At 41.9% G+C, this 21,577-nt stretch overlaps 1 protein-coding gene across 9 annotated transcripts in view; it reads right to left on the bottom strand.

Annotated features, from left to right (window-relative positions):
• MALRD1 (MAM and LDL receptor class A domain containing 1) overlaps window positions 1-21,577 on the bottom strand; it is a 258,550-nt gene that overhangs the window by 188,443 nt on the left and 48,530 nt on the right. For 8 of the 9 annotated variants that reach the window (XR_009558403.1, XM_060280800.1, XM_060280803.1 and 5 more), the window contains 2 exons: window positions 3,124-3,504; window positions 1,949-2,370 (listed from right to left, as the gene is read on the bottom strand). Coding sequence is in view for 8 of the 9 variants with exons in the window: in XM_060280800.1 (XP_060136783.1) it covers window positions 1,949-2,370; window positions 3,124-3,504 (803 nt within the window). In the remaining variant the exon portion in view is untranslated. The remainder of the gene's footprint in view (window positions 1-1,948; window positions 2,371-3,123; window positions 3,505-21,577) is intronic. The other variant, XM_060280806.1, reaches the window with a different exon arrangement.

Raw genomic sequence — 21,577 nt, 5'->3', positions numbered from 1 at the left:
CAAGGATCTGACTGTAAGGGAGTTCACTTCCTCGCAAGCACTGTTAATGTAGACTGTATGGCAAAACCTATTCAGCAACACCAAATGTTCCTTTGGTGAAGCCTTGCCCTGGACAATTCAGAAAAAAGTTAAGTCTTGCTTACACCTGAAGATCAGAGGGACTGGCTATCCCTCTGTACTAAAAGTGTCAAGAGCTTGCTGTGAGCCACTGTTGTTTGCTAATTATCCCATTGTGATTGGAGACCCATGGACAGTTTTTATTGTACTACAGACTTACAGTATGGGCAAATTTATTGTTCCGGGACCACATGAACAATGTACTTCTAGTTGTACTGTCAAATAAAACTGAGCTGTATCTCTTCCATTTTGTATTCTGGATTTCTGTTCAACTGTACATGGCTTCTTTGATGCAGACAACTTTCCTGTTTCTGAGACTGCAATACTCTAACCCAGGCATCCCCAAACTTCGGCCCTCCAGATGTTTTGGACTACAATTCCCATCATCCCTGACCACTGGTCCTGTTAGCTAGGGATCATGAGAGTTGTAGGACAAAACATCTGGAGGGCCGCAGTTTGGGGATGCCTGGTCTAACCACTTCCCCAAGAATAAGTCCCTTAGACCTCAGCTGAATTATGTCTGAGTAGAAATGTATAGCATGTTGTGAATTGCATGTTAGACTTCAACAACATGAAAGTAATGCAGTCTGACAGCAAAGGGACTAGTGCAAACTTCAAGTTTCTTCCAGCTCAGACTTTGGTAATTTGCCTATGGATAGCAATGTGACTAACAAAAAACTGTATCTGCGGGACATCAAGAGGAATCTAAAATTTGAGAGTGTATGAATAAATATTTGGTTATTTAAATAGGTTGCTCTTTCAAGTACTGAATAATTCTTCCCTCTCTAATGTTATGTAAATCATTGTTGCAGTTTTTCATGCAAAATTGCACACTAAATTCCCATTCTCAGCATTTTAGCAAATTCAGTCTAGGATATGTGGATAATGAAAATTACAGAAAGCAGCAGGGGTAATCAACTTATACGATGTAGCTACGTATGAACAGAACTTTGTAAGAGTCGTTAATAAAGACCTGCAGCAGTTATTATGGAATAATAAGAGATCAAATGCATTTTTAGTGGTTTCTTATAATTTGGCAGCACCACATGGGGGCAATTAACATAGTTTCCAACCACACAGAATGGATAAAATCTAGCACAGTTTAGGAGCAAATGTTAGGTGATAAACAAGCAAACTACTTGATGCCCCAAACTAAGATTATGGGTACCTGATTACAGAGGCCTTTAGATTTCTATAGCTACCGTATTATTAAAGGCATACAAAAGACTTTTATGTATACCATTTTTTCACTGCTAGCCATTTATGTTTAATATATTTGATTAGTCTGAAACAACAGCGGAAACTCAAACAACTGTATGAAAAATAAACGTATAGAGTAGCACTGTACTCTGTGAATGAATTTTGCATCAGGAATTGATTTTCCACCGAAGAGAAAAGCAAAGACTGAATGGCCCAGATCCAAAATTCCCTTCCATGGATGGAATGAGTTCACATTTATGAAACAGAAGTTTTCCACCTCCACCTTCCACTGCAGCCCATTCCACACCATATTGTGGCCTTCCCTCATTTTATGATCTTTTAGATGTGGCAGCCATTTTGTGCTATGCTACACCCACACACAGCCATTTTGTGACTGGTGCCCACAACACTTCCACAGAATTCAAAATGTGCCCTCTGGCCCCTAAAGGTTAGTGATCGCTTTACAATATATTTTGCTTCTAAATAACCGCAAAAGATAAGCCGAGTTAATGTTTGATAAGAAATTGGTTCAAAAGAAATGTGATCTAACAGTCAGACTTCCATTTCATTTGGAAAGGAAAGGAAAGGAAAAATCTTCATAAACGTTTCATGTCATTCTAAGCAAGCATACCTGAAATGGCTCTGAACTCTCAACGTAGAGCACTTTCTTTATCCATCTGTTGCCTTGATCGCCAAATGTTTGCCACAGCAGCTGTCCCCTTGTATTGCTCACAGTTCTCTGGGAAACTGCCAGCCTGTAAATGTGCTTTCCAAACATATGATAATAGAAGCGAAAAATGCAGCTTTTCTTTCCATGTGCAAAGGTAGAGTTAAAGACTGGGCTTAGCAAAGCCGCTTGGTTTTGGAACATCTGTGGCTCTGAAGACTCAATGTAAAGATAATGCCCTTTGGCTGTGCCCAAAGTGTGATCCTTCATTGGCCCAGTGTTAAAAGTGGAGGTTGGCCCTTGGTTTCTGGTCCAGTCGAAGTCATCATCCACATCTTGTTCCCAGTTGCAGAGGCCAAGTTCAAAGTCGCACTGCAGCTCAGTTGCTGAAACCAGTGAATGTATATGCCTTTGATTTTTAAATGGCAGAAAGATGCCACATCCCTGCCCCCCAGAACACCACAGGTCAATACTATATGTGGGGCATTCTGCACAGAAGAAAATGGTGGCTGCCAGTTGTCAGCTGCTGAGAGGAGCTCTACTCGCATCCATGACAGCAGAGCTTCAAAAACAGACCTTTGTTGTTTTGAAAAGGGCTGCTGTCACCCTTGCTAACAGTAAGCCCCCCCCCCACTCCCACTCTTGACCTTGTATAGATCCCATCTCCCAGAAGTAGCCACCTGTGAATGCAGGCAGCAAATTTGGTGAGGCCACTTTTGCTCAAGCAATACTGTCATATATATCTATTTTTGGACACTTTTAATGACGAATGAAAACTAACTTCCTTTAGTTAGTGTAAACTAATGGGCTGTGTTAAATTGTTATGCTTCTCATGCAGAAGATTCAACTGATTTCCTACTTATTCTTAGCACTATGCTAAGAATGAGGCACCATTTAAAAGTTTGTAGGAAATCAGCAAATCTTAATCCAAAGTGAGCAAAGGACTGCATTTTCTAAAATTCAGTTTCCACAGACCTTGGTTTCTTTATGGGTACAATCCTTCCCTCTTCTAAGTACTCAGTGTGCTAGGTCTATTGAAGTGAACAGAACTGTGATATTGCCTGAGAGGCAGGCACAAGATTTACTCAGTGCTTGAAGTTGACCATTGCAATTTAAGGGGGAATGTTTCAATGTCTTACCGCATTTGTCTTCATCAGACCCATCTCCACAGTCATCAACAAGATCACACAATAACAAACTGTCGATGCAAGCCTTTGAGTTTTGGCACCAGAAATGATCAGGGCCTTCACAGTTTAATGCTGGAGGTGGCATTGCACAGTTCTCAAATGTTATATCATCAATTGCTGAGACACCGTCATAAAATCCAAGGCTGACTTTATCTAGAGATAATTGAAATGGGTGTGGAAGGCGGCCAAGTTGAATGAAACCCTTTAACCACTGATCTCCTTGATTGTAATATATCCTCCAAAGGGCTGTAGGATCTTTTTGTCCATCAACAAGCAATTGCATTTCTGCTGCTCCAACTGATAGTCCATAGTTGTAATACCTGAGAAGGGAGTCTAAAAGTTAGGGATGAACACCATCAACACACTGAACAAATACACACAGTGAGACCAAATTTGCTCTCAAACACATTTTTTTTGTAGTGTGCCTATGCTTTGCTTGAGGCACCAAGTTGTTACTTGAATTGACGCAGATTAATCATGTGAGAAGCACACAGAGGATAGACTGTCTTTCCTTACAATTATTGTTGGCCTTTTTTGACCCTTCTAATACTAATATTGCATATAAAGAGATTTACCTACAAAAAACAAATGCAGTATCTGTATAATTCATTAATACTAAGCAGAATTATAGCTGAAATGAGTCTAACCAATTGGTGCTATTTAAAGTGCGTAAGATCAGGAACACTGGCTTATCTCCTCTTAATCAGGCTTCAGATTTTTAATCATTTAAACACTTTGAATTTGAGAGAACTTTGGATATTTGGAGGGAATTTAAAATGTCATGGGCTCACAGAGACAGAAATGGCTAAGGCATTTTCAAGGATACAAAAACTAGAAAACTGTCAGTGAGTTCGTGTTTAATTGTTAATCACCCTGGTATGATCCTCTTTCTATTTCCTTTAAGAAGGACTGCTGGAAGGCTGAAGCCAGAAAGAACAAAACAGAAAAATTAGTCCCAATAACTTTAAACAATCCAGTCGGAAAGAAATAGGAAATGGTTTCTGACTGAAGTCCAAAATAAAATTAGAATTCACAAAATAATAGAGATGCTGTTGTTTAAATAGCACAAAATATTAATTAAATGATTTTAATTCAATTGAGTCTAGGGGCGGATCTACACTCATGATTTTTAATGTTAAGGGTTAATGAATGGTTTTGATAACCTTATGGCCACATGACGTTCTACTTTTAACATTCATAATGCCTTATTAAAATGTGACACCAGAGGGTGCTACAGAGCAACCAGCAACTAGTAGTAGGGAGACAGTGTTTTGATAGAGGTAAGAAAAGCTTTACTTTAAAAGTATGTCCTGTAACATTTTAGAACAATATATCTAATATTGTTCTAATAACGTTAAACAGTTCAGTGTAGATCCAGCCTAGAATTTAGTACACTACCACATGAAATACTTTGAATAGTTTGAAATCAATGATTATGTCAGAGCAGTGGTGCAAGACTTGGCGCTATATCAATGTAATAGAATCATTGTAATAAACCAGGAGTTACACTAGTATAAATGGGCCATAATCAGAATATACCAAATAGTCAGACGTAGAAGCTCTAAATGTGTTCAAAGGGTTTAATGTTTTTCTTGGGTAGTGAATTTAACCAAGTCTACAGCGCTGTGGGTTAAACAATGGAGCCTAGGGCTGGCCGATCAGAAGGTCAGCGGTTCGAATCCCCGTGACAGGGTGAGCTCCCTTTGCTCGGTCCCAGCTCCTCCAACCTAGCAGTTCAAAAGCACGTCAAAGTGCAAGTAGATAAATAAGTATCGCTACAGCGAGAAGGTAAACGGCGTTTCTGTGCGCTGCTCTGGTTTGCCAGAAGCGGCTTTGACATGCTGGCCACATGACCTGGAAGCTGTACGCCGGCTCCCTCAGCCAATAATGTGAGATGAGCGTCGCAACCCCAGAGTCGGTCACGACTGGACCTAATGGTCAGGGTTCCCTTCACCTTTTACTTTCAAAACAAATACTAAAAATGCATTGCACATATTGTAGAACAAAGCACATACAATGACAAACACTATCCTCTTTTTCATTTCAAAGGCAGCCGTGTCTTTCCCTAAACACAAAAATCAAACTTCATTCATACCAGAAGGTCATTGTGCAACCTGATCCAGCCTGGCTGAATTTTGGGCTTTGGAGCTGTGCAGTCTGTGAGATGCTGCTGCTGTTTCTTAGAATGAACATAAAGTGGCCTGTTAAAAAGAGCAAAATGAAACTAAGTACATATACGCGTGTGGCGCTGTGGGTTAAACCACAGAGCCTAGGGCTTGCCGATCAGAAAGTTGGCAGTTCAAATCCCCACGACGGGGTGAGCTCCCGTTGTTCGGTCCCAGCTCCTGCCAACCTAGCAGTTCGAAAGCACGTCAAAGTGCAAGTAGATAAATAGGTACCGCTCCAAGCGGGAAGGTAAACGGTATTTCCGTGCGCTGCTCTGGTTCGCCAGAAGCAGCTTTGTCATGCTGGCCACATGACCCAGAAGGTCTATGCCGGCTCCCTTGGCCAATAACGCAAGATGAGCGCCGCAACCCCAGAGTCGGTCACGACTGGACCTAATGGTCAGGGGTCCCTTTACCTTTACCTTACATATAATAATTATTATTAATAATAATTTTATTATTTATATCCCGCCCATCTGACTGCGTTTTCACAGCAACTCTTGGTGGCTTACAACATATCTAAAAACATAATAAAGAAAAAAAGCCATACATATCCCTTGAAAAGTTTTCTGGCATAAAATTGCACCTATGGATGGTTTTCCTACTTAGATTAATTGAGATCATCCCTGGCATGACTATGTAGCAACCTTAGCCACATGTCCTGTATTTACTTTTAAAATAATGCTTTTTTTTCCTGGTTTGCCAATAAGTGCCAGGTGGCTGGGTCTAGGAGTCACCGCCATTTTCATCCCTAGAATGCCCCCAATACTGTATTGTGGGAAATTAAAATGGTGGTGGCTCCAAGACTTAGTCATCCCCTGATAATTGGAGTGCAGATGCTGCTGCTCACCATAACCATCAGGAAAACATCCCAGAGAAACCCCCTGATATAGGATAGGAGCCACCAAAGAATATTGTGCTGAGATCCCAGTCACACCTGAAGCTGGCCATGAGTAAGACCTTACCTGCAGGTTGGTTATAGGTGTGGTCCTGTGCTGGAGCTTGCTTCTGGAAAGCAGGGGGTAGACTGCTTCTGGAGCTCCTTACCCAATCAAATGCATCACCCCTGGCTGTTTCCATCCAGCCACAGCTGTCTGTTTCAAAGTCACATTTAGCAGCTGGAATATAGATATTTATTTCAGTCTGCATCAATTTATCTTACAGGTTAGCAACCAGTGTATACAGAAGGACAAGATGCAGTTGGAAGGGCAGGTGAATTGGAAGGTGCCTAATTAGAAAGTGCTGTTCTGATGCTCTCCTGCAACCACCACACCACTTCCTAGGCTGTTCTGGCAGGTTCCTCAACCTTCCAAGGCAGTTATTGGGAAGTGCAAGGGATTGCACAGGGAAGGGAGACCTAAGAGCATCTGGTTCTGTGAACAAAACAGAGTTTGCACAACTTGTACACTTATAAACAAATTGGTGGGCCAAGGGATCAAAGAAAGCCCATGCATGATCTGGAGCAAGCTTCCTCAACCTCGGCCCTCCAGATGTTTTGAGACTACAATTCCCATCATCCCTGACCACTGGTCCTGCTAGCTAGGGATCATGGGAGCTGTAGGCCAAAAACATCTGGAGGGCCAAGGTTGAGGAAGCCTCATCTAGAGTATTATTTAGCTTTGAAAAGGCGTGTTCACTAGCTCCAGCTTTGCTCCTGTTTCCACATGCCAGACATGTGTGAATCATCCTTATCAAATCAGTTAGAACTCTATAGATCCCTACTGTGAGTGTCTGTATTAAGAAGAGAGAGGAGACTGTTTTAAGAAAGCAAAGCTGAAAGTAAAGCTGAATTCCTCCTTTGAAAAGTGAAGCTCTAAATATCACTTTCTGAGGTTCTGTTATTCTGACAAGTCATTTTCAATTTTGGTTTTAATCTGAGAAGTAGCCACAACTGTACACAAAGACATCAATAAAGACACTGGGTGAAAGTGCTTCACCTTCTGTGTGGTTTGTCTTAATTAACTGATCCTCCTAATGGAATAGCCATAAGGCTATTGACATGCACATTTAAAGATCTTTAAGCATGAATTACAGATCAATGTGTTTTCACTTACAGCACAGGGCTTCGTCACTGCCATCTGGGCAATCAGGAAACTTCACAAAAATCACAAAACTTGTCAGAAGTAATACAGTCTCCATTCTTACATGCCAACAATCCAGGTGGACAATAAAGAGATGAGGAATCAGAGGTTTCCCACATTGTTGCCCCTTAAAAAAACACAGTTACATTTTCTTGCAAGAAAAAAACAGTGGCTAAAACTTAAGTATTATCTACAGAACACATTTGCCATATTTTTGGCTCAGGGGTAGAGCATATACTTTGTATGTAAAAAGTTCCAAGGCTGAATTCCTCGTATTTCCAGATAAATGGATCAGGTAGCAGGAGGTAGAAAAGATCTCTGCTTGAGACCCTGGAGATCAGCTCCCAGTCAGAGAAAACAGTACTAGACTAGATGGACAAAAATCTGACTTGGCACAAGGCAACCTCCTATGGCTTGATTCCAATGTTAGTACTACTCAGAGTAGACCAACTGAAATAAGTGGGCATGACTTTCTTAATCACATTAATTCCAGTAGGTTTACATTGAATAAAACATAGTTGAATTTCACCCAATGAGTAAACTTTAGTTGGCTATAACCCCCAATCCTTTCCTGCCTAGCAATACTTCTTATTTCCCTTCAGCTAATGTATTCGATACATTCTTCAGTCTGCAGAAGTAGTGGGGGTTCAATTCAATGTTTGTTGCTGTGTGCTCAGGAAAAAGGCTTGCAAAATTGTCCTGATCTTGTGGGCCATCAATGCTCGGTGGCTTTACAAATCCATAGCTTAGATTCTGCAGATTCCATGACAGTCAGCAGATTCTGTACCACATGCCAAATTCTGCACATACTGAATCACAGAATAATGTGATTCATTGGACTACATCGATTATACTTCTGTAAATTATTCTCCTGCATGAGGTGAGAACTGAGAGACTCCCTACTTGATATTCCTTCACTGTTTTGAATACCGCTAGCTATTCACATAGGGCCCTTATGTCTAATTGGGGAATACTCATGTACAAACCCTTGTACACAGGCTCAAATCGTGAGGTCCAAGACCTCCAATATACAGTCTAGAGATTAAATATGTGATTTGAGTCTTTATGTACATAACTGTATGTGCATATGCACCAACTGGACATGCATGTAAGGCAGCATGGAGGCAAACAAAGCTTGCCCCACCCTTCTTAGGGTATACTTGAGTATCTGTCATTGGCCATTGAATAAATGTAAACTCTGACATGCATGATTCTAAGGCATCCTCTAAACATAGGTACTTGTACAAAAACCTATACTTGGGACTCAGCTATACAGCTGCAAATATAACATTTTGAGTGTGTTTTAAGTACATTATACAAATGTGACACTAGATGATGATTGTGAGCTAATGGCAAATTCAATATATATTTTAAAACTTTTTTAAAAAAAAAACATTTTCACAGTGTTTTTTTGTATGTATCTAGATTTCACCCCAGAATGTACACAAAAAACATTCTGCTCTTACAGTGGTCAACTAGATGTCTATGGGAAACGCAAGCAGAAACTGAATGCAGTGTTCTGTTGTTTCATACATGAGCCTTGAGTTTGTGTGCTGTCCCCTCCCCACTCCTGGTGTGTTGATGGATGCTGCTGTTGTTGTTTAAAAAAAAGAAAAGCACCAATATCTGGACATGAACGTCTGAAGAGTTTTGAAGGGTTCTAAATTATGTATATTGTCCCCCTGCTTATTTAACTTATATGCAGAATTCATCATGCGAAAGGCTGGACTAGATGAATCCCAAGCCGGAATTAAGATTGCCGGAAGAAATATCAACAACCTCAGATATGCAGATGACACAACCTTGATGGCAGAAAGTGAGGAGGAATTAAAGAACCTTTTAATGAGGGTGAAAGAGGAGAGCGCAAAATATGGTCTGAAGCTCAACATCAAAAAAACCAAGATCATGGCCACTGGTCCCATCACCTCCTGGCAAATAGAAGGGGAAGAAATGGAGGCAGTGAGAGATTTTACTTTCTTGGGCTCCTTGATCACTGCAGATGGTGACAGCAGTCACGAAATTAAAAGACGCCTGCTTCTTGGGAGAAAAGCAATGACAAACCTAGACAGCATCTTAAAAAGCAGAGACATCACCTTGCCGACAAAGGTCCGTATAGTTAAAGCTATGGTTTTCCCAGTAGTGATGTATGGAAGTGAGAGCTGGACCATAAAGAAGGCTGATCGCCGAAGAATTGATGCTTTTGAATTATGGTGCTGGAGGAGACTCTTGAGAGTCCCATGGACTGCTAGAAGATCAAACCTATCCATTCTTAAGGAAATCAGCCCTGAGTGCTCCCTGGAAGGACAGATCGTGAAGCTGAGGCTCCAATACTTTGGCCACCTCATGAGAAGAGAAGAATCCTTGGAAAAGACCCTGATGTTGGGAAAGATTGAGGGCACTAGGAGAAGGGGACGACAGAGGACAAGATGGTTGGACAGTGTTCTCGAAGCTACGAACATGAGTTTGACCAAACTACGGGAGGCAGTGGAAGACAGGAGTGCCTGGCGTGCTCTGGTCCATGGGGTCACGAAGAGTCGGACACGACTAAACGACTAAACAACAACAACAACAACAAGGCTCCACATTAGAATCACAGAGAGTTGGAGTGGAAGGGAGGAACGGCAGTGATGTGTTCTGAGGAATTCATATGTCATTTAAAGAATTTGGCTAGAGAAACATTGCCCGTCAATGACAATACCATAATTGTCACTGGTGGGAAAGCTGCCAAGTTATTAACACACATGTATGGCAACTTAGGGCACTGACAACAGGGTGTAACACCCCCTAGATAGGAGTGGGAAGGCTAAAGGCCTGCATTGTCACCTGCTCTCCTACGCTGCTCAACTCTCTGCTCCTCAGACTAGGAAAAAAACTAACCTGCACAAAGGAATGCAGCTAAGGAGTGGCTGAGTGGGAAAAGCCTTTGAGTAAGAAGCCCTAGCCAAGTACAATTCAATCAATCTTGGCTTCAAAAACGTCCTATTGGTAAGGCTCTGGTAACCTAGGCAACAGAGCTGCCATTTATGCCCACCTTTGCACACTGATAGGGAAAGGGAGGAAGTTGCAAGGCGACAGAGGAAAACTGAAGGTAGGGAAGGTACACAGCAGCGGAGTCCAACCAGGGAAGAAAGCATCTAGAATTCACCAGGCCTTCCCAAGATTTGATTTATTTATTTTTTAAGTCGAACAAGTCCAATTCAGCCGAGTCTGAATTGAGATGTTGGGAGCTTGCCTATTCCTACTTATGTTGTTAGTTTAGACATAACATCATATTTGCCAGGTACTGGGATATTGCAGGACCAAAAAATGGTGACAACACTGCAAGTGGAACAACATAAAAGAAGTTACTAAAAAGGCTGTGCATGATTAATGTGGCTGAAAGGATCAGTTTTGCATAGACTAGAATGGGGAACCCATGGTCCTCCTGTTGGACTCCAGTTCCCATTAGCCACATCCAGAAGGGTCAGGGATGATTGGAGGTGTAGTCCAGCAACATCAGGATGATCCTACTCCTGCTATGAACCTGATCTAGCCTCTGGCAGCCCTACCAAATTTCAGTCAAAGTATGTGGAAAGTCTTACTCATACCAAAAATAAAATATTTTTCAAACCTTGTAAGAAAAGATATTCCACATTTTAATGTCACATCATTTAAAAATTTTTATATAACTGAATATCAACACCATTGGAAAGCTCTTCCTCCTACTGTCCTACTGAGTCTGACTAGCTGTAAAAGGGTTTGGCCTCTGAATGAGTGTATAGAAATCATAATGGCTCCTGAGAAATTGGCAAGTCCTTCTCTAAATGCTACTTACCATAACACTATCTACTAGAATAAATATGATCTCTAGAAATGCAAAATTCTGAATATTCTGCAATTGTTTCTAAACCAATCTTAGATACCTATTAACACGTGCCATACTATTTAGCAGCATTCTCCTTTATTTTTAATTTCAGCTGAAGTAAATTATTGGGTTGGATCCATATCAAGCTAGTTGAATTTAAGTCCTACTTAGATCAATGGAACAGATTAGTTATGATTTACAGTAATTTCAAATTATTTCCACTAGGACAACTGACTTAATCCGGATCCAGCCAACTACATTGTTATTGTTAAAGTTTTAAAGTTATTTTGCAATGAGGAATACCAACAGCAAATAACTACTTGAGTACACTTGCACCTTGGTGCAGGTAAGGGGCTTACCTGAAAAGGTCCTATAATTTCATCGCCAGTGATATTTTTTAAAAGGACATTTGCTTTTGCCCACTGCATTGTGCTCTTGAAAGGCTTTGAGTTATGTAAGCTTTGCAAATCCCCATCAACAGGAGTTCGAAGAAAGACACTCAGCTGGGCATCCTGGGACAACTGATACCAAAATCTCATCTGTTGGAAGGATTTTTAAAATGAAATTATGAATCCCTTCAATAGATCACATAACAATCAACTATGAATGCAAAGTATCTTTCTATGTACTCTTTAATCACAAATCTAATGTAACTGACCTGCAAGCATCCTCCAGTCTCTCCCCCCCCCAAAAAAAAAACCTGACTGGGCTTTTAATCTGTTATTGTCAAATACTTAGAAACCTTGAGGTTACAGCACAGGCATTCTCCTGTCCATCTCACTCAGAATGCCTGGTTCTGAAGAAGAACCTTTATTTGGCCTTTTCTCAGAGTCAAGAGCTGGCAGAGGGGGAAATACAGGGAAAAGGGCAGTAGCAATGCTGCTGCTGCTGCAAAGAGAAAGATGGGGGACACAAGGGGCTCTCCAGTGGTGGGGTGGGTGCCAGTGTCAGCAAGGACAGGGACATTGGCAATGGAGTGAGGGCATTTGTTATACCATGCCAAAGACCCCTTGAGGTTTGGTGTTGACCCTCCCCAAAGGCATCTTGTAGGCTGCTGTTGGGGTGGATTGGGCTAGGGCTGGGCTTGGCCCTCCAGGTGTTGTTGGTGTATAAATTCCTATCCCTGACCGTTGACCATGCAGGCTGGGGATAAAGGGACTTGTAATCTAACATCATCTGGAGGCCTACATAATAAAAAAAATCCTTCAGTAGCACCTTAAAGACCAACAAAGTTTTTATTTTGGTATGAGCTTTCGTGTGCATGCACACTTCGTCAGATACCAAGTGTGCATGCACACGAAAGCTCATACCAAAATAAAAACTTTGTTGGTCTTTAAGGTGCTACTGAAGGATTTTTTTTATTTTGTTTCGACTCAGACCAACACGGCTACCTACCTGTAACTAGAACTATGGAGGCCTATATGTTTCCCAACCCTGGGCTAAAAGCAACATATGGTCTAATTCGGTTGGCTAAACAGGAAGACAAAAACTGCTTATGCAAAGGATGGCAAGGAAATATCACAAAGTTACCTGGCAATATAGAGCATTGCTGGAGAGTTTTGTAAAGACTGGGCTGCTGAGGCGAGAAATGATAGGCTTAGTGTTTGCCTCCGGTGAGCCAGTCACATAAATAAAGGTTCCTGAAATATAAAATAGGGAGGTTGTTAGGAACATTCATTGCCTGAAAACATAAATGACATGAGCATGCCTTTAATGCACTTCTTGGGGACATTCTTCTTCAAGCCTTGTTGGTATGGTCTTATTCAGACCTAATAATAAATTATGTCCTATGCATACAAGCCTATGTGTGTTTCTGGCTTGTGCACTTCATCCTCCCCTCTCCTCTGGCATGGAATATCAGAAGTTTTTGCTTCCATTTTTAATGAACAACAGTTAAGTATTATGTCTGAATGTGGACAAACTGGTTACTCTTATCTGGGTATTGGCGAAACTGCCACAGCAGGTTGTATTTTGTTTTAAGAACCTGTGAAAATTCATCAGCATTTCTGTGTGAATTTCTCCAAGTACATGCATTTTTGTATAGAATTTTGCCTAATGCACACACACGCAAACCAATTTCCCCCAGTATAATGTTTTTATGCATATCATTTTCACCATTCTATGCATTTTTATGCATTTTCACCATTCTATGCATTCGCCCCTTCATGGATCAATGCCTTGTCGTGGCGAAGGGGCTTGAATAACTCAGAGAAGCTATGAGCTATGCCATGCAGGGCCACCCAAGATGGACAGGTCATAGTGGAGAGTTTTGACTAAACGTGATCCACCTGGAGAAGGAACTGGCAAGCCACTCCAGTATCCCTGCCAAGAAAACTCCATGGACAAAGACAACAGGCATATAAAAGTTATGACGCTGGAAGATGAGCCCCTCAGGTCGGAAGGCGTCCAACATGCTACTGAGGAAGAGCGGAGGACAAGTACAAGTAGATTCAGAGCTGATGAAGCGGCTGGGCCAAAGTCGAAAGGACGCTCAGTTGCGGATATGCCTGGAAGCGAAAGGAAAGTCCGATGCTGTAAAGGAAAATATTGCATAGGAACCTGGAATGTAAGAACCATGGATGGAGGTAAGCTGGATGTGGTCAAAAATGAGATGACAAGAATAAATATTGACATCCTGGGCATCAGTGAACTAAAATGGAAGGGAATGGGCGAATTCAGTTCGGATGACTATCATATCTACTACTGTGGGCAAGAATCCCGTAGAAGAAATGGAGTGGCCCTCATAGTCAACAAAAGAGTGGCAAAAGCTGTAATGGGATGCAATCTCAAAAATGACAGAATGATCTCGATACGAATCCAAGGCAGACCTTTTAACATCACAGTAATCCAAGTTTATGCACCAACTACCGGTGCTGAAGAAAGTGAAATTGACCAATTCTATGAAGACCTACAACACCTTCTAGAAATGACACCAAAGAAGGATGTTCTTCTCATTACAGGGGATTGGAATGCTAAAGTAGGGAATCAAGAGATAAAAGGAACAACTGGTAAGTTTGGCCTTGGAGTTCAAAATGAAGCAGGGCAAAGGCTAATAGAGTTCTGTCAAGAGAACAAGCTGGTCATCACAAACACTCTCTTCCAACAACACAAGAGACGACTCTACACATGGATATCACCAAATGGGCAGCATCGAAATCAGATTGATTATATTCTCTGCAGCCAAAGATGGAGAAGCTCTATACAGTCAGCAAAAACAAGACCTGGAGCTGACTGTAACTCAGATCATCAGCTTCTTATAGCAAAATTCCAGCTTAAACTGAAGAAAGTAGGAAAAACCACTGGGCCAGTAAGATACAATCTGAATCAAATCCCTTATGAATACACAGTGGAAGTGAGGAACAGGTTTAAGGATTTAGATTTGGTGGGCAGAGTGCCTGAAGAACTATGGATGGAGGCTCGTAACATTATACAGGAGGCAGCAACGAAAACCATCCCAAGGAAAAGGAAATGCAAGAAAGCAAAATGGCTGTCCAATGAGGCCTTACAAATAGCGGAGGAGAGGAGGCAAGCAAAATGCAAGGGAGATAGGGAAAGATACAGGAAACTGAATGCAGATTTCCAAAAAACAGCAAGGAGAGACAAGAGGGTCTTCTTAAATGAGCAATGCAAAGAAATAGAGGAAAACAATAGAATGGGGAAAACCAGAGATCTGTTCAAGAAAATTGGAGATATGAAAGGAACATTTCGTACAAAGATTACCATAATCAAGGACAAAAGTGGTAAGGACCTAACAGAAGCAGAAGACATCAAGAAGAGGTGGCAAGAATACACACAGGAATTATACCAGAAAGATATGGAGGTCTTGTACACCTCAGGTAGTGTGGCTGCTGACCTTGAGCCAGACATCTTGGAGAGTGAAGTCAAATGGGCCTTAGAAAGCATTGCTAATAACAAGGCCAGTGGAAGTGATGATATCCCAGCTGAACTATTTAAAATTTTAAAAGATGATGCTGTTAAGGTGCTACACCCAATATGCCAGCAAGTTTGGAAAACTCAGCAATAGCCAGAGGATTGGAGAAGATCAGTCTACATCCCAATTCCAAAGAAGGGCAGTGCCAAAGAATGCTCCAACTACCGCACAATTGCGCTCATTTCACACGCTAGCAAGGTCATGCTTAAAATTCTACAAGGCAGGCTTAGGCAGTATGTGGACCGAGAACTCCCAGAAGTGCAAGCTGGATTTCGAAGAGGCAGAGGAACCAGAGACCAAATTGCAAACATGCGCTGGATTATGGAGAAAGCTAGAGAGTTCCAGAAAAACGTCTACTTCTGCTTCATTGACTATGCAAAAGCCTTTGACTGTGTCGACCACAGCAAACTATGGCAAGTTCTTAAAGAAATGGGAGTGCCTGATCACCTCATCTGTCTCCTGAGAAATTTCTATGTGGGACAAGAAGCTACAGTTAGAACTGGATATGGAACAACTGATTGGTTCAAAATTGGGAAAGGAGTACGACAAGGTTGTATATTGTCTCCCTGCTTATTTAACTTATATGCAGAATTCATCATGCGAAAGGCTGGACTAGATGAATCCCAAGCCGGAATTAAGATTGCCGGAAGAAATATCAACAACCTCAGATATGCAGATGACACAACCTTGATGGCAGAAAGCGAGGAGGAATTAAAGAACCTTTTAATGAGGGTGAAAGAGCAGAGCGCAAAATATGGTCTGAAGCTCAACATCAAAAAAACCAAGATCATGGCCACTGGTCCCATCACCTCCTGGCAAATAGAAGGGGAAGAAATGGAGGCAGTGAGAGATTTTACTTTCTTGGGCTCCTTGATCACTGCAGGTGGTGACAGCAGTCACGAAATTAAAAGACGTCTGCTTCTTGGGAGAAAAGCAATGACAAACCTAGACAGCATCTTAAAAAGCAGAGACATCACCTTGCAGACAAAGGTCCGTATACTTAAAGCTATGGTTTTCCCAGTAGTGATGTATGGAAGTGAGAGCTGGACCATAAAGAAGGCTGATCGCCGAAGAATTGATGCTTTTGAATTATGGTGCTGGAGGAGACTCTTGAGAGTCCCATGGACTGCAAGAAGATCAAACCTATCCATTCTTAAGGAAATCAGCCCTGAGTGCTCCCTGGAAGGACAGATCGTGAAGCTGAGGCTCCAATACTTTGGCCACCTCACGAGAAGAGAAGAATCCTTGGAAAAGACCCTGATGTTGGGAAAGATTGAGGGCACTAGGAGAAGGGGACGACAGAGGACAAGATGGTTGGACAGTGTTCTCGAAGCTACGAACACGAGTTTGACCAAACTGCGGGAGGCAGTGGAAGACAGGAGTGCCTGGCGTGCCATGGTCCATGGGGTCACGAAGAGTCGGACACGACTAAACGACTAAACAACAACAACAACAATGCATTTTTACAAACACTTTAATATACATATTTTTAATACACATCACTTGGCTAGAGAACTGCAAGTGGAGAATTGGAAAAAGTGCAAATTTAACAGGACAACCGATTTTTGCTTCAGATATAATTTCACAAAGTGCAAGCTGAATTGAAACCCCCCCTCCCCGTTTCTGATCTTATCTATAGTTTACTGAAGCAGGCCAACTTCAAACAATAGTTTATGAAGCTTCCTTGTTTCAACAAATCATAATAATGATTAGAGGTAAAAACAATGCTAACTGAGGTTAGATTAAATTGGAAGCTGAAATTTCAGATCTCTTCCTCACGGCCACACCAGGAGTGGGGAGGGGACAGCACACAAACTCAAGGCTCATGTATGAAACAACAGAACACTGCATTCAGTTTCTGCTTGCGTTTCCCATAGACATCTAGTTGACCACTGTAAGAGCAGAATGGGCCTTTGGTCTGATCCAGCAGGGTTCTTCTTAGGTTCTTAAGTTCTCCTTGTTGTTTATTATTATATTTGTACCCAATCATAGTAAGTTTTACAAATTCTCAATAAACTTCACAGGCTGACTCTTGGACTATGAACCCTCTCATCCTTTCCAGCACCACTGTTCCTATCAGACTTTTATCCATCCCCTCCACCACCGTCCTGTATGGCTGCTTTTTAACTTTAAATAAAATGCATGAGAGCTAAACATGGATCCCTGGATATCTCATCTAGTTTGGCCCTTAGATTTGAAACCAGCTAAAGAGACATTGGGACCCAGGTGGCGCTGTGGTTAAACCACTGAGCCTAGGGCTTGCCGATCAGAAGGTCGGCGGTTCGAATCCCTGTGACGGGGTGAGCTCCCATTGCTTGGTCCCAGCTCCTGCCCACCTAGCAGTTCGAAAGCACGTCAAAATGCAAGTAGATAAATAGGAACCGCTACAGCGGGAAGGTAAACGGCGTTTCCATGTGCTGCTCTGGTCTGCCAGAAGCGGCTTTGTCATGCTGGCCACATGACCTGGAAGCTATACGCCGGCTCCCTCGGCCAATAATGCGAGATGAGCGCGCAACCCCAGAGTCGGTCACGACTGGACCTAATGGTCAGGGGTCCCTTTACCTTTACCTTTAAAGAGACATTACATGCTGAGTCATGGAGGGATTAATTACCATACTCTTCTTCCACTGGCACTACTCAAAGAGATCACTCTGGCGTTTATTGCTCAAATGCTGATTGATGCTGAAGACCCCTCTGCTCCCTTTTCACCCATCTCCCACTATTAGCACAAGGCTTGTTTTCAGCGCTAGAACATAAGGTCTCATCTGGGAAGACAAAAGTATGTTTCCATTGCCCTATACAGTGTTGTAAACTATGTTTGGAATTAATGTGGTGCACAGACGATCAATTAAATTGAGCAAACAAAGCAAATTCTGCATTGCAACTAGTGCATATATACCGCTAATGAAGCGCTAGTCCTGAACAAGCAATAGTAGCTTGATAACTTTGAAAGCCTGATGGAGGAAGGGATGAAACTCGCTGTAATGAAAATGCCTTTCCCCCTCATTTACAACTGTTTCTCTTGGTCCCATGTGGTGCTGAAATTGACTAGACCATTGCACATTATTTTGGTTTAATTATTTCACTTGTAAGAGAACTGCAAATTTAAAGCTACATGAGACCAGTCCTACTTGGTCTTGAATGTGTTTGAGAGATTTAATGCATGCCATTAATAGAAAATTGTCTTTAAAAAGAATAATTTAAAGTTATTGAAATTGGGTGGAACCGTTGCCCAAAAATGGGAACCTGTGCTCTGCTTTTCTTCCTTAATGAAGCACCACATGATAATTTGCACAGATAAAGGATTTGTATGCCATACAGGCCGTCTGAAGCATGTCGGGCGCCCGGGCGCCATGGTGCGGAGATCGCTCCAGCGCGACATCCCCTGCCAGCCCCACGCCCTGGTGCCCCGCGCCACCCAGCCTACCCCTAGAGCCAGCCCTGATGCCATGTATGCACCACGGAGTTTCCATCTGCAGCAGTGCAACAGGATGCCTTCATCTGCCCCAACCGCAACAAAACATGTATCTCCTGTATCAGTCTTTGCAACCACAGCAGGCACTGCAACCTTCCAAGAATTTGACTTCACACCCGACGGTGCACTCCTCCATTGTCTCCTGAGACAGATGGATGCCAGCAGCAATGCACTGAATTACCTATATACATTGAATTAGCTGCATACCGTTTGTTTGTTTGTTTGTTTGTATGTGTGTGTGTGTATACATACACACACACACACACACACACACACACACATACACACACAATAAATGCTCTGTGATAAAAAGGAAAACACTATGAAAAATGATCATTTATTTATTTATAAAAGACGAGGTGCCAGGCTTTGGTAAGGAGGCATGAGGCTCTGACAGGGTGCTAGAGCACACCCACCTCCTCCCCAAAGCGCTAACTAGGCTTTGGGAAGGAATTCTAGGACCCTGTGAGAGCCCTGCACACCTCCTTCCCAAAGCCCAGCGTTTTGTTTACCCGGCTTTGGGAAGAACCACCCTGCTCTAACTGATTGTAGTTTCCCATTTCATTCCAACCAGGTTATCAGCTTCAGAACAAGCCAGAAGATTAAGCCATGGTTTAAAGTTGGTTGGATATTGTGGCTTGCTCTAGAAGCTCCTGGTCCAAATTAAACAGAGAACTATGATTGATTAGGGGCTTCCTGGTTTGATTGCTCATGCTGCAAAGGAAGGAGTGAAGAGGCTGCATGCATGGGCAAAAAGCTTATTCATATCTCAGTTTATTATAGTGAGATATAATCATCTCAACTTGGACATTATCTGTTCTCAACCACATTGAACCATCTATTATGTATGTTATTCAGTTTCTCTCATCAACCTGCCAACACAGACTAGTACTTTAAAAGCATGTTAGCAGTCTTACAAATCATGGAAGCCCATAGCATAAGCTGTATTTTTTCTCAAGAAGCCCACAGGCTTGACATTGTTATTTGTGCTGGCGGAGAGAGAGAGCTTACAGTAATTAAAGATCTAATCAGGACTGTCAAACTATCAGCCTTTGGATTTGAGCCACTACAGATATGCACTATGTAGGAGATAACATCTTTGAGACTTTTTAGAACAGAGCATTTTAGATGACAATGGTAATGTTCTACTAAAAAAAACAGCTGGCGAGCTTCCACAGAAATATACATCTTACCTATTAATGGTATACCAAAATGACCAATATTATGGAATACCAGAGTCCTTTCCAATTCTATGGTTCTGTGATTAGGTGGACCTAAATCTCACTGGTTCAGAAGCATTTAGGGTTGACTGCTGTCATTCTACACAACCCAGATAGTTGTCTGCCTTTACCCAGTGAACAAGAACTAACCTTAGAACTGGTAATAATTAGCACATTGGGCAGTGCCTAATGGCAAATTAGTCAGTGACAGCAGCAGTAGGGATGAGTGAATGTGTCTTATGTCTGGTTCACATTGCTTTCACGGGTTTTTACCTATAATTCTGTCCGGTTTGATTCCTCTATTAATCTGAATTTTTAAAACATCATCTGAAACTGCATATTTATATGTGCATTTTATACCAATATATGCATTTAAAAGCATACTGTTTATGTTTAAGCCACTGGAAATACAAAGTAACTTGGTCCCCAAGACTGCATATTTGAAAGTTAATACATACATATATACATACAATGTGCTTGAAAGCTCAGAAAAATGCTGTAGCATAACTCACCCTTATTGCTGCTAGTTGTGTGATCTGTTCCAGGAAGGAGGGAATCCCCAGAAGTTTGTGCTTTCATTATCTTCCACTGTACATCCTTTGTGTTCAGTGTCTTCCATTCACAAAGGTCAGACTCAAAGTCACACAGAGTGTAATTTGCTGTTGAAAACAAACACAAATTTAGTCAAGGGGGTGGATGGGAAACTGATAAAAAATGTTACTGCATTATTATCTAAATTAATCTGTCTTAATAAAGGGGTTTTGCATTCAAATCCAAAAAGTTTATTTAAAACGAAAACTATGTGAAGACTTTAAGTGCGGGTGGTGCTGTGGGTTAAACCACTGAGCCTAGGGCTTGCTGATCAGAAGGTCGGCGGTTCGAATCCCCACGATGGGGTGAGCTCCCGTTGCTCGGTTCCAGCTCCTGCCAACCTAGCAGTTCAAAAGCACGAAGTGCAAGTAGATAAATAGGTACCACTCCGGCAGGAAGGTAAACAGCGTTTCCGTGCGCTGCTCTGGTTTCGCCAGAAGCGGCTTAGTCAGGTTGGCCACATGACCTGGAATCTGTCTGCGGACAAACGCCAGCTCCCTCGGCCATTAAAGCGAGACGAGTGCCGCAACCCCAGAGTCGTCTGCAACTGGACCTAATGGTCAGGGATACCTTTACCTTTACCTTTATGTGAAGACTTTAAGACATCTATTGCCAACTGCAACAATAAATTTAACTAAATAAATTTCAAGTCTTTATTTAATATAAAGATCTTAAACTGAAGTAGGGGATAAGCTTCCTAATTAATGGTGGTTCTAAAACATTGAAATGTTCTTGCATTCACTTTACTAGTTTAGGCTTGAATATGCATTGGTCTTATTCCAATGTAACACTAAACTATGACCAGTTTCCTGTTATATTCAAACTCAGGGAAACTCTGGTTATTGCTAAATTATAGTTTGTTTCTAATATTCCTGTCTGTAGTGTAAATGCTTTCACTAGTCCTTTTGGCACTGTACCATCTTTGGAACAGGTGATTTAACTTACCACAAGCTGCTGGATCTTCATCACTTCCATCCAAACAGTCCAGCTGGTAATCGCAGGCCAAACTACTGTCAATCCATTGGCCATTGGCACAAGCAAATCGTTCAGAAGAACAAATCTCTGGCAATTCTGATGTCATGTTTCCCACAAAATGAAA

The sequence above is a fragment of the Zootoca vivipara genome, chromosome 12 (genome assembly GCF_963506605.1).
Source record: "Zootoca vivipara chromosome 12, rZooViv1.1, whole genome shotgun sequence".
In the NCBI taxonomy this organism is placed as follows: Eukaryota; Metazoa; Chordata; class Lepidosauria; order Squamata; family Lacertidae; genus Zootoca; species Zootoca vivipara.
Note: the sequence above shows the minus strand (reverse complement) of the source record. Positions and strands in the feature narration are given on the sequence as shown.